The 14135-nt window shown below is 43.8% G+C and overlaps 1 protein-coding gene across 2 annotated transcripts in view; it reads right to left on the bottom strand.

Moving 5' to 3' along the window:
* The window catches only part of LOC142296253 (presenilin-2-like), a 71187-nt gene that overhangs the window by 41066 nt on the left and 15986 nt on the right, over positions 1-14135 (bottom strand). The window contains exon 3 of one of the 2 annotated variants that reach the window (XM_075339618.1): positions 10271-10500. In XM_075339618.1, the coding sequence (XP_075195733.1) occupies positions 10271-10500 (230 nt within the window). Of the gene's footprint in view, positions 1-10270; positions 10504-14135 lie in introns of both variants that reach the window. The other variant, XM_075339617.1, reaches the window with a different exon arrangement.

The raw sequence follows: 14135 nt of genomic DNA, 5'->3' as shown, positions 1-14135 counted from the left end.
AGAGGGGGAGCAAGCTGACAAAATTCTGTCAAAATAGGCCTGCACTACATACAGCCCACCAAACGCTTTGCTGCAGCCTGCGGACCTAATCAAGAGTCACTGTTCCCTGCTTCCAATATTCAAATGCATTTGCCTCTCTTACACACAAATACATTTAAAAACCTGAGCGCCAGCATTGGGGCAGAGGAGAAAAGAACCTGTCAGACCCTGCTCCGACATGCAGCAGCGTGATTATGTTATCACGCTGCTGACGGCAAAGCAGAGTCAACGGACATGTCAGCCTGGTAAGGAGGACTCTGCAATTAAAAGAGCAGTGGGAAATTATGGAAAAGAGCAGTTTGAGGAGATATTTTGGAGAGGGAAGGTTTTGGGCATGAAATCTCATGGCGCCTGTACTATGTGGAGACAAAAGAGGTGGAAACGACTCCAATCAGATGTCATCTATAAAAAGGTATCTGGATGTAAATGTTTATTTGTGATACTGACTATGTCTCATCAATATTGAGATTCCTTATGGTCGGCTATCTGATGATGGCCACTAACAACAGCTTCCAGCATAAGTTGTTAAGGAATTGTAGGTTCAAGCGATTCAAATGTATATGGGAATGACCTGACATTGCAATTGATTGGGCTGTATACATGTACTGACAATAGTTCTAGCGTTGCACTCATGTATTGACAGTGGTTCTGATGTAGCAATCCAGAACACGTTTCATGACTATCTTAAAGCGCAAACTAAAATCTAAATTTTTAGCATTTTAATAAAAAGGATTTCTTGAGTTTCTGCTCCAAGTACTAATTTTAAATTAGCATGTGTTCATACTGATTTTTTTGCTGCGAAAACTCTTCAAAGCCTTCTTAAAGACTTAAGAAAAAAAAAGGTGCTTCTGGTGATGTATATAATGTAAGTACCCCTTTACATTTTTTTTGCGGACCTTGGGATTGGTTCAGTATGGCAATGTGGCCCTTGGACCAAACAAATGTTGTGCACCCCTGATTTAAAAGGTTATTCCTGTCTTATAAAATGATAGCATATCACTAGGTTTTGCTATTATTGTATGTCCAGTGGGGGGCTGATGTCTGTCACACCTCATCGATCCTCATAATAAATGGGTAACATACTAATTAAATATTCAACCCCTTCCCAACATGGCCAATTTCCATTTTTCAGTTTTTCCTCCCTTTCTTCCAAGAGCCATAACATTTATTTTTTGGTCCACAGACATATAAGGGCTTGTTTTTTGCAGAATGCGTTGTATTCTAGAATGGCACCATTCATTTCACCTTATAGTGTACTGATCAATACAGGTAAATAATTCAGTGTCCTCAAACTGTGGAAAAAACAAACCACGCAATTCTGACATTGTTTTTGAGAATTGTTTTTATAGCATACATTGTGTGGAAAAAATAACCTGGAAATAAGATCATCATCAGTAAGAATACAACAATGCCAAACACATCCAAGTTTGTTTGTTTTTTTAATTATTATTTCAGTGGTTAAAAACAAAACAGAAGTTTGGGGGAAAAAAATGTTTTGGATGTGTTGCTATTTTCAGAGACCTGTAACGTTTTAATTTTTCAGTTGATGGAGCTGTGTGAGGGCCTACTTTTTGCAGGGGGTGACAGTGTTTTTATTACTGCTATTTTGGTATAGATCTGACATTTTTATCGTCTGTTACAGCATACTTGTGATAGTGCAGTGACCAAAAAAACCTCTGTTAATTTTGGCATTCTTGAATTTTTTCCATTTATGGTATTTACTAACTGGGTTAACTATTTTTAGATTTTGGCTTTAATGGGGGAAAAGCGGGGTTTTTTAAAGTTTTATTAATTTTTTTTTTTTTAACTTTTCACTATGTTTTAGTGTCTTTAGGGGACTATAACTACCGTTTATCTCCGCGCACACACAAGTTTTTTGGCTTGTAATTTCTGTACCAATCCCTGCCCCTGCAGGTTGATTTTCCTCTCTCCCCTGATGAACTCTCTTTATTGAGAGGGAGATGCGTCGGGAGGGCGATCCTTTGATGAGGTTGCGGGGCAGACAGCTTACTAGGGTGCTGCCCTTGTCAGGGCGGAAGTCAATACACGGCGCACGACAGGGGCCGATTATAAACCTGACTGCTGACCCTGTTTTTTTCCAGCCTGTGATTCCTCTCTTCATGGTTGATGCTCATTCCTGCCTATGAAGAAAGATCGGGTGAGATTGACCTACATTACTGCCTTTTTGGCATTTGTTTATTGCACTGCACTTTATGAGATTTTATGTGATAGATTAAAAGTTAAGTTTTAGTCCCTGCTATTGTATTAGTATAAATTTAGGACTACTGGGCGTTATCATCCTGCTTGCAGAATTTTCTTTTATTCAACAGTGTTCTACGCAAGCGGGAAAACAAAATGGCGTAGTTTAATGCGATATTCACAGCAACTGAGCGCAGGAGTGATAAAATTCTTGTTTCTACAAGGATAGTCCACGAAGGATATCCATGGTGCTATGTCGCAGACATTGGGGGATCAATGCCCTTCATATTCATAGTTACATAGTTACTTAGGTTGAAAAAAGACCTAGGTCCATCTAGTTCAACCTTCCTATTCCACAGTTAAGAACTGGGTTGCCAAATTTAAAACGGGCCACTTCAGCACCAATGATGATGAACGTCCACGTCCTGGACGACCGAGAGCGGTTGTTGTTCTGGAGATCGTCGATGCTGTGCACAACCTCATACTGGAGAATTGACGAATTTCAGCTAAAGCAATAGCAGACATCATGGGGATTTCCTGTGAACGTGTTTGTGTCATTATCCATGAAAATTTGGACATGAAGAAGCTATCTGCAAAGTGGGTCCCCAAATGTCTGACAACAGATCAGGGAAGCATGCAAGTGAAAACTTCCCGGTCCATTTGTCAGCATTTCCAGACTGATAAGAACTTCCTGGATCGACTGGTCACTATGGATGAGACCTGGATTTATTTGTATGACCCTGAAAAGAAGGATCAGTCAAAAGAGTGGAGGCACAGTGGTTCTCCTCGTCCAAACAAATTCAGGGTGCAAAAATCAGCCACTAAGGTAATGGTGTCTGTGTTCTGGGATAAGGAGGACGTGCTGCTAGTGGACTACCTTCAAAAGAGTTCCACCATCAATGCAAGGTATTACATTGAACTTTTGGACCAATTGAAGGCAGCTCTGAAGGCCAAAAGGCGTGGCAAGCTGTACAAAGGAATCTTGTTCCTGCAAGACAACACCTCCGCTCACACTGCACAAACGACCACAGCAAGACTGACAGATATGGGCTTCCAGCTGGTTGACTACCCACATTATTCACCACATCTAGCTCCCTCCAACTATCATCTGTTTTCAGCTGAAGAAACACCTCAATGGTACCAAATTTCATAGCATTTCTAATGGCATGGCTGCTACGGATGCCTGGTTTGAGGCACAACCAAAATCCTTTTTTCTGCTAGGCTTACAGAACTTGGAATACTGATGTAAGAAGTGTGTTGACATCAGTGGAGAGTATGTGGAATAAAATGTAAAGTTTCATCATCCTATCTTATTTCTTTATGGATAAAGCCAAAGACTTATCAGCAGCCTCTCATATATCTTATCAGACCAATCTGCTTCTTTCTCCTCCTAAACTGTCAATTCAAGGGTAAAATCTGTATTCAGTGAAAACTGTCCTATTACTGAGATAGGAGATGGCAGTTGGTGATTTTTACATTCTAGGGAAACAGGAGCTGGAGGCAGACACTCACACTCTGCTGCAAGTTCTCCTGAAATGATAATTACACCAACTGTCATCTACCTCAATAATGGGAAAATCTGTATTCACTGAAGATTTTACCCATGAATTGAGAATCTTTAGAATGAATAATTAGTTCTGGCAAAGAAGCAGATTTCTGATAAGATGTTAAAAACATCTTATTTTCACATGTCCTATTGATTTATGGAAAAAAAAAATGAAAGGACTTATTCTTTCAAACAAAGATACATATTTACATATTTGTAAAATAATTTCCCCCCCCATTAAACAATTTTCCTGTTTATTTTTTCTACATTTACAAAAATCTATTCTTTCATTTTTATACCATTGAAGCTCAAAGTAGCAGAAAAGACTGGTAACAGTAAGTGTAAGGTTCTGCTGATCAGTGATAACACATAAACCTATGCAGAGAAGACACTGATCATGTTTGTGACCTGACAAAGGGAACCTGTCACCAGGTTTTTCCCTTATAACCTGCAGCCACCACCAGTGAGCCCTTTTATACAGCAATCTGGAATACTGTATATAAGAGTCCAGGCCACTCTGTACAACGTAAAAAACACCTTAAATTGCTTACCGGTAATTGGATTTTCAGAAGCCCATGACAGCACCACCTGAGAGATAGGTTCCGCCCACATCAGGACAGGAAACCCACTGATAAAAAGGGCGGTACCTCTCCTCCACATCAGTAGGTTTACAGAGCCAGAGAGGACCAACAAAACAAACAAAAATGTTAATCACACCACCACCAAAGGAATACACCATTAACTCTAACACTCCCCGAAGGGTGCCCATAACCAGTGAATAGGGGGGGAATTAAGGGTGCTGTCATGGGCTTCTGAAAATCCCATTACCGGTAAGTAATTTAGATTTTTCCCTTTCGCCCATGACAGCACCACCTGAGAGATTCTAGAGACCAATCACCTTAGGGAGGGACCACCGTCTGTAATACCCGTCTACCAAGAAGGGTCGGCCGTGGAGGACAAGTCAAGTCTATAGTGACAGAAAAAGGTAGAGGAAGAGGACCAAGTGGCGGCCCTGCATATATGATCAATAGACACCTCTGCCTGCTCAGCCCAAGTAGTAGAAATTGACCCAGTGGAAAGGCCCTAATCTGCAGGGGAACTGGCACCCCCTTAGCCGAGTAGGTCAGCGACATAGCATCCCGGGCCCACCTAGCCAAGGTGCTTGTAGATACGTTCTAGGGAAAGTCCGGGGGCTGTAAAGTAACAAAAACAGGGCCTGAGATTCTCACAATTCCCTGGTCCTATCTAAGTAGGTTATAAGGGCAAGTCTTACATCCAAGCTATGGATTCTGTCCACTTTGTCATTGGAAGGAGGGTCACAATGGAAGGCAGTATGAATTCCTGGGACCTGTGAAGGGCTTGACCACTTTAGGCTATGAGGGATCTGCATGCAATACCACCTTATCGACCAAAATTTGGGTATATGGATGGACAATGGAGAGCGCCTGTAGGTCACCCACCCGTCTAGCGGACGTCAAGCAATGAGTAGTACCACCTTCAGGATCTTGGAGGGAACATCTGAAAGGGGCTCAATGGGGTGTCTATAAGGGCATCAAGGACAAAATTTAATCCCAGGGAGGCATGCGAGGAGAAGGGACAGGAGTCGCTCTAGCACAGGATTTAATGAACCTGCTAATCCATCTAGTCTCTGAGGTTATGTTATGTTTATAGAGGGCTCCTAGGGCCAAAACTTGTACCTTCAAGGTGCTAGTGGATAAGTGCAATCCAACCCTTACTGAAGGATTTCCAGGATGGCCTGTAAGAGAGGGGGACCCCCGATCTGTGCCCAGGAAACTTGCTGGATTTTTCACCAGACCCTTCCCTAAATACCAGTGGTGACCGGCTTCCTACTTTTAAGGAGAGTTTTACTAAAATTCTTAGGAGAATCCCTGTGCTAGGAGCAGCTGCCTTTCAAATGCCACGCTGTCAAGTGGAGGGTAGGAGCCTTGGGTTGGCACATTGGTCCCTGGACTAGTAGGTCTGTCCTGTCCGGCAGTATCCAAGGGTCTGATATTGCCAGTCTTTGGAGCCAACAGAACCAGGCTTTTTATTGGCCAGAAGTGAGCAATGAGGATAATGATGGCCTTGTCTTCCCGAATCTTCCTGAGCACCGCCTGAAGAAGAACCAGGGGTGGAAAGGCATATAGAAGACCCTGTGACCAGGGGATCGGCATTGCATCTATTGTCATGGGATGATCCCTGGCTGATTTTATTGCAGTTAGTTCACTGAAGTTTGAGGACTGAGTCCTCACATGATCGTCCCATAGTCCTTGTAACAGGTGAGTTCTCAGGTAAGCTCCACAGTCTAAGTGACCTGCATCTGTTGGGATGATATCCGTGATATTGGGACACCCGGACACCCCTGCGGACAATAGAGTTAAGTCCTGCCACCAGGACAGAGAAAGCAACACCTTTGGATCCAAGCGGATTCTCATATCCAAGAAGCCTCCTGACTGTTGCTGTCAGACCAGGACCTCCATCTGAAGGGATCTCATATCTATCTGAGCCCAAGGAACCGTGGGGATGCAAAATGTGAGGGTCCCCACAAGAGACATAGCCTGTCTGAGGGTCATGACTGGTTTTTCAATCGCCAAGGTGACCAGGGATTGTGACTTCAGTATCTGCTCCTCCAGGAGAAAAGACTTCTGAGCGACTGAATCCAGGATCAGCCCCAAGAAAGACCGACACTGTTGAGGTTTGTGTTGTAGATTTTTCCTGATTTAAGATCCCCCCCTAAGTGCTCTAGGATGGAGATCACTATTCATTTCTCTCCCTGTCATATAGATGTTACAATAAAATACCCCCGAGCGGGCGACTTCAGTTGTAATGTCAGCCCTTTTGCAATTATCTGCAGAATCCACTGGCTGGAGGAAACAGTCTCAAGGAAGAGGGAGAGCCTCCCCCCACTGGGATGGTGGAGTCATTGAGGGCCTTGTGGCTTGGTAGAGGATGATGGATAAAACATAATCCTGAGCACCTCTTCCGTCTATCCTTCCAGGAGTTCTGGTCTCTGGGAGGCTCCTTATGGAAAATTGCTTCCTCCGAAACGGACGGCTATGAGGGAATGGAGTTCTTACAGCTGGAAATCCTTGTTTATTGTTTGCCGCTTTGGACAGAAAGTCATCCAGTTGTGATCGAAACAAAAAAAGTCTCCTTCACAAGGTATCCTGCATAGTCTGTTCCTGGACTGTACGTCTCCCTTCCAGCATTTCAACTAGAGGGCCCTTCTGGCTGAATTGGAAAGAGCTGCTACCTTTGCAGATAATTTGAGCGAGTCGATGGAAGCATCCGCTAGAAGTCTGTCGCCCCCTGTATACGTGGAATTGAGGAAATAATGTCCTTGCTAGACACGGTACCCTTAAGTTAGTCTTCTAATTGTTGGACCCAGACCATTATGGACCTTGTTACACATGTACCTACCACCGCCGGGCGAAGAGCTCCTGCTGCAGCCTTCCAGGTATCATGAACCTGCAATCCAGGACTCCAACATGAGGTCTTGTTTGGATTCAGGATCTTTATCATCCACCAGCCCCATAGTGGAGTGGACAGCTTCCACTAGGGGTGTCACCTCAGAGGATGGGAAGCATAGTCTGCCGTCCACGTCTGAGGAAGATGAGGAGTCCAAGGCTGAGGAAGAGGCAGGTGAAAATTTTCTGGATCCCCGTTCAGAGCCGCCTGGTTTATCTGAAGGTCCCCCATCTTTCCTAGTGGATTGTTTGTGTTTCCCTGACTTCAGCACGGCTAATCTCTCTCAACTCAGCCTTGAGGCTTGGTGCTTCCATACATAAGCCAAAACCAAAGAGTAAGAGATGCAGTTTCCTTCTACTAAGATTACCCTTCTTTTTTTTTTTTCCCCCCCAGCTTGTATGGCTGAGAACAGAGAACAATAGACGTTAGTTTCCATATTACAATAGTTTCTTACCTAGCCTGTTAAGGTTGACAAGAGAGAATAGTGGATGTGGTTCCCCATATTATAACAGCCTTTTCTTGGTTAGTAATAGCTGACAACAGAGAATAAAAGCAGTAGTTCTCCCACATTATAACAGTTATTCTATGACTTGTAAGATTGACAACAAGGGATAATAGTTGCAGCCTCTCTATACCAATAACAGTTGTGTATAATGGCTGACAACAGAGAACAATAGGAGCAGTCTTTCTGGTGCTGAGGGATTCGCTTATTTACACTTTACAACATCTGGAATGATATAATTATAAACTATGTATCTTTAATCACACCTAGAGTGTCAAAATGGTATATTAAGCTTTTTGTGGTAACATTATGTGTGGTTTTTTTTTTTTAACAGTGTTTTGATTTGCCTTGGGATTTTTTGGCCAGGTACCACCCTTCCTCAGTCATCAGAGGACAGTAACCACCTGATCCACATAGCACAATCTGGACCAGAACTGAGAATCACAAGCGAAACAACAGTCCAAGCCTCCCAATATAGCTAGGGTTACAGGCGCACCACAACACTCAGCAGCCTCTTTTTTTTTTTTTTTGCTCCCTGTCTTGCCTTAAATGAACAATCAGTCTACAACAGATGTTTTCACTTGGACACTGATTCACTGAGACAAGTTCATGTGTCCTCTTATAAATTCAGCATACATATTTGTCCATGTTACCTAAGAATAAGGACCCTGTTCTAGGGTCCGAAACATGTCAGGATTTGGTCATGTTGTTTCATTTTGTATGTAATTTCAACATTATGATTAAATAAAACAGAAGAACTCTCTGATACAGGTGGTACAAGGACACCTTGGTAATCTGAGGATAGACTGTCCTTGTAAACCCCACAATTCCTATGATTCCTCTTAGAGGTACCTCCTGAAAAAAGAAGGGAAAATAGGGGGGGGGACTTTTAAACAATGAAATGCTGCAGCAGACACTCACCCCTCAAGATGGCGGATCTGGTACCGGTTTCGGAGGCAGTTAATGACTTCCAGATTTGGATTTCTCAGATCCCCTGGAATGTCGACTTGCCGGACTGGAGGGACTAGTCCTGCCGGAGGAGCGCTCCCCTTGCTGCCCTGGGAATCTGTATGCTGTTCCAGCACATCCTGCTTTGGAGGAGAGTTGTCTTCCATCCTGAATAGGGGAGAAGTCATATTCACCAGAATACAGCGAAGGTGACTCCTCATACCTCCATGGTTCAAATTTTCCGCCCGAAATGCGTTCACTGGGCGCCGCCATCTTGGAACACCTTGCACATGCAATGGTGATGAACTTCCGGGAGCCGCGTCACTTCCTCTTCACCCCGGCGTTCCATCAGCAGGGCGCCCGTCTCGCGGGCTCCGTGTGAGGATAACATAGCCTGGTGCGACGCAGAGACGAGCTCCCGCTCCAGGCCCGCGCCCCACCACCGCTTACAGCCGAAGCCCTGGGGAGGTGCATCCAGGCCCGAATGCCGGCTTTTGGTAAGAAACCAAACTTCCACACCGGGTCAGACCTGGGAGAATCCGTGGGTTGTCCCATCAGGACAGGAAACCAAACTGATGTGGAGGAGAGGTACCGCCTTTTTATCAGTGGGTTTCCTGTCCTGATGTGGGCGGAACCTATCTCTCAGGTGGTGCTGTCATGAACGAAAGGGAAAACACCTTTATTATACTCACGTAGGGGACAGTGTGGTCCAATGTGAGTTGCTCGTCTGGTCCACTGCCTCCTCTCATCCGTCCATTGCCGTCCTCCTTCCTAGCCCTGTGTGGATGAGTTGTCCTACGTCATCCACACAGAGGCCTCAATGGTGCTTCTGTGCAAACATACTTTAATCTGCCCGACTGAGGACAGATCAAAGTTTTGTAGTGCACATGTGAAGGCGGTCTTTGACCTTTTCTTACGCATGCGCATTACAGTACTTTGCACTGCCCTCAGACGGGCAGATCAAAGTGTGCGTGTACAGGAGGACAATGGCGGACTCAGTGTGGATGATGCTGCATCAACACGGAGCAAGGAAGGAAGACGACGATAAACGGAAGAGAGGAGGTGCTGGGCCCGAGAGCAGAAATGCCTATTGGATCCGACCACCCCCCTAGGTGAGTATTATAAAGCTTTTTTATGTTCTATAGAGCAGCCTGGGCATTTATATATAGTATTCTGGAACACTGTATAAAAAAGCTCACTGGTGGTGCCACAGTTTATAAAGGGAAAATCCTGGCGACTGATTCCTTTTAGGACGAAAGGAAAATAGGGTCGTCATTAGCAAGGACCTCCAAGGGTTCAAAAACCACACCTAAAAAGCCAGAAGCAACTTAAGAACACTCTGAGGAGTAGAAGAGTGGTCATTAGAGGTCATTTCCAATAAGGAGTGGAGCTTTGACTTCCCTGTCACATTGCATTCTGTCATATTGACAACCTGACACAATAGCCGGCATTGTACAAATGAAAGCAAGAAAGCATTGCCACAAGTGTCCATGATGTGAGGGATAATGTCTGGAGCAGATAGTGCAAGACAAAATATAAAATTGGAAAAACAACAAAATCCTACTTACAACTGTCCATTTTTCTCTGTGTAGAAGCTGACAGATTTTATTGTGGCAACCACCACAACCATGCAGAGAGTGACCGGCACAAAGAGCATTATCACATGCTTCGCCCCATATTTAAGCGTCAGCTCTTCTTCGTCACTGTCCACCGGGACTTCTCGGACAGAGGCTGTCGCTCTGGAGGTCTCACCGTTGGATGCATCTCCCAGCACCTGAGCGCTGCCGCTGTACTGCCTCTGCTGGAGGAGAGGGAAGAGCAGTCAAATAGAAAACTTGACACCGGCAATTGGAAACTAAATGCTTCAAGACACCATGTAAGGCCTCTTTCACATGTCCGTCACCGGTACGTGTTTGGTCCTTTTCCTCACGTACCGAAGACACGGGCACATGTAGACCCATTAAAATCAATGGGTCTGCGCTCACGTGCGTGTTCAGCCATGGACCGTGTGTCTGTGTGGAGCATACGTGTGTCCGTGTGCTCCACACATCAGCATTTCTGTTTTTCTTCGGCATCACGGGTGTCACATGGAATGCAAACGGACCACACGGAGGTGTTCGGTGTGACACACGCCGGAGAAAACACGTGTTTGAGAAAATAAAAAAAAAAAAAACAACATTACTCACCTTCTCCAGCCCTCCTGTCTATGCCGCTGCTGTCACTTGCTTCCGACCGCCGCTCATTATGCTCAATGAATATTCACTTCACTGTGGCCGGAAGCTGCAGCAGCAGCGGGGATTCGTCAGGACCGGAGACCGAAGATCAGCACCACGGACAGCGAAGCCAGGGACAGGGGAGCAGAAAGTTCCTCTTCTCCGTGTGTTATCACTGATAACACACGGAGAACACACGTAGGCCATAAACACGGCTCACGGAGGGCAAAACGCACCTCTGAAACGTCCATGAAAAACGTGCGTGATTTTTCATGAACGTGTGAAAGAGGGCCTAAGGAAACTTGTGTCTGATCAGTTCTTTATTGTCAAGGGGAAAGTACATCGCTCGATGCACAGAAATATTCACTTTAAAGTGTAACTGACATTTAAATTTTTATATTATAAATCAATAGTGTAATAACATCAATAGTGCATAATAAACTTTTAACCCCTTCACTCCCCAGCAATTTGTCATTTTTTCCTCCCCTTCTTCCAAGCGCCATAACGCAGAGCTTGTTGTTTGCGGGACAAGTTGTACTTGTGAATGAAACCATTAGTTTTACCATATAGTGTACTGGAAAACTAGAAAAAAAAATTCTAAGTGATGTGAAGTTGCAAAATAAGTGCAAATGCAACAATTGTTTTGGGGGCCTCTTATTTACCCTGCTAACTATATGGTAAAATGTATGTGTCAGTGTGATGCCTCACGTCAGTACAAGTTCGTAGATACCAAACATGTATACTTTTATCTAAGGGGTTAAAAAAAAAAAAAAAAAAAAGAGAAGTTTGTCCAAAAAAAAATTATTAGCCCTTTTGTAGCCATTTTCCGAGGCCCATAGCGTTCTCATTTTTTTGGGATCTGGGGCTCAGCGATGGCATATGTTTTTGTGTCTTGCGCTGACATTTTTAATAACTGTATATTTTCGGATAAGATGCACTTTTCCTTCCAAAAATTTAGCAGAAAAGTGAGGGGTCAAAAGGAAGCAGGGGCAATGCTGCAGATGCTGTGCATGGGCTGTGGCCACTGTGCACAGGCTGCGAGTGGTGAAGGCTTCAAATAATAGCACCCAATGCCAGTGTAGATGGAGCTCTCGCTCAAGATCTCATCTGTGCATGCATCTCCTCCGTCTCATTGATCTGCCAGCAGCGGACTAAAGAAAAATGGCGCCCAGAGGTGACGCACGTGCAGATGAGATCTCGGCTTGTCACTGAACCGAGACCTTAATTTGCGCACACGCCAGCTCCGGGCGCCATTATTTGAAGCCCTCACAGCCCACATCCCCAGACCGGCCACAGCCACAGCAGAGTAGTCCCAGCCCGGCCACCGCCCCAACTGACAATTTCGGGGACCGCATCTGGGACACCCACTGGCTGCACCTCCAACAGCATCGCCCTGCTGCACCACCGCCCCGCTTCCGGTGACCCCACTCCACCACCACTGCCGCCCCCCTCCAGTAAGATACCACCGGATTATAAGACTGACCCCATTTTTTTATTTTTACCCTTTTTTTTTCCCCTCTAAATTTGAAGTGTGTCTTATAAACCGAAAAATACAGTACACCGTTTTTGTGTAGATGTGATGTTTTGATTGCCTGTTATTGCATTATAATGCAATGTTGTTGTGACCATAAAGTCTAATTTTTCAGTTTGGAATGTTTTTTCTTGCCACACCGTGTACCAATTAGATTAATTGATTTTACATTATCATAGATCGGGCATTTCTGATCTCAGTAATACCAAATATGTGTTTTTTTATTGTTTTATTTTCAATGGGCTGACACAGATATTACACAGAAGTAAAAATGAGCTCCTCCCCAGCAGACTATACCTTGCCAGCCAACATCCGGCCTCCTCCATTTAGTGAGAAATCAGTACAAGAAGAAAAAAGATAGGAAAAAAAAAAATAAGTCTAACAAACAAATATCAGATGGGTCTGAAACAGACCCTCCTCCAACTGACACCGAATGGCGAGGTATAGTCTGCTGGGAGGAGCTAATTTCTAATTCTATGTAATATCAGCGTCAGCCTCCAAATGGCAGCAGACTATCCCAGGGTTCTTGTATTGTGAAAATAATCTTGTATATTTTTATTTCATATTCAGTATTATAATTAATTTGACGTTCCATCTGACTGTGTACTTCAGACATATTGTCCAGAGCAGACCCGGGTCAGTAAGATAACTAAGGCCCACTGCGCCATCGCAGTGGGTAACCGTGCACGCACCTCACATTAGTTTGGCGCCAGAATATTTGAGACTGAGGTAGGGCCTGTAGATAGTTTAGGTAGGCATAGTAACCTTGTCAGGCCACAGTTACTGCATAATCATCGTTTGGGACCATCGTTTCCACAACTACATCATCTATTTCTTTGCCATTGAGGTTTCTCTGTGGACCACAATGACCTCACACCTGGATGTTGCTAAGACCCATCACAGACTTTAGGCCATAATTGAGCTCATCAAGGAGGGAACTTGTGTTGAACAAAATATCTGTTATTTATTAAAAGTTTTTATTCTCTTTGCTAAGCAGCAGTTTTATATTGTAAGTTGTTTAGGTCATTCAAGGTATATCTTGGGAAGGATTCTCCATTAATGGGCACTAATATATATATATTTATCATCCAAGGTATTGACCCCTATACAGTTAAAAGTGTTAAATAAAGGTTTATCATATGGGATTTGTCAACATGTAGATTGGTTTGAATTAGAACTTGATCTTTTGTCTTTTTTTAGAAATATTACGTTAAAACACTGGTTTCATGATAAAAAAAATGGAGGTAGGAACAAAGGATAGTGAGCTGAATTTGAAAAGTGTAGGCATCAGTAAAAAGAGTGATTTTACTCCAGTTGTGGAGGTACCAGTAATTGAGGCATTTATACAGGCAGTTAAAAAAGAGGTGGATTTTTTAAAAAATGAGACTAAGAAGGAATTTACTCAACCGAACTTTACAAAGGAGGAATATAGTGCTCTGCTGGATATTTCACAGGATAAAAAAATAATTGTAAAACCAGCAGATAAAGGGGAAGCGGTGGTTTTAATGGATAAGGATGACTATATGGTTGAAATTCAACGGCAGTTGATGGATTTGAATGTGTATAGAAAACTTGATTCTCACCCTAAATTTGAGATACAGAAAAAACTTAGGTTGGTATTGGAGGAGGCTGTAGGTGGGGGGAATCATTGATAAAGAACTACTTCAATATTTACTTGTTAAAAATCCT

Source organism: Anomaloglossus baeobatrachus, chromosome 3 (genome assembly GCF_048569485.1).
Source record: "Anomaloglossus baeobatrachus isolate aAnoBae1 chromosome 3, aAnoBae1.hap1, whole genome shotgun sequence".
Lineage (NCBI taxonomy): Eukaryota > Metazoa > Chordata > Amphibia > Anura > Aromobatidae > Anomaloglossus > Anomaloglossus baeobatrachus.
Note: the sequence above shows the minus strand (reverse complement) of the source record. Positions and strands in the feature narration are given on the sequence as shown.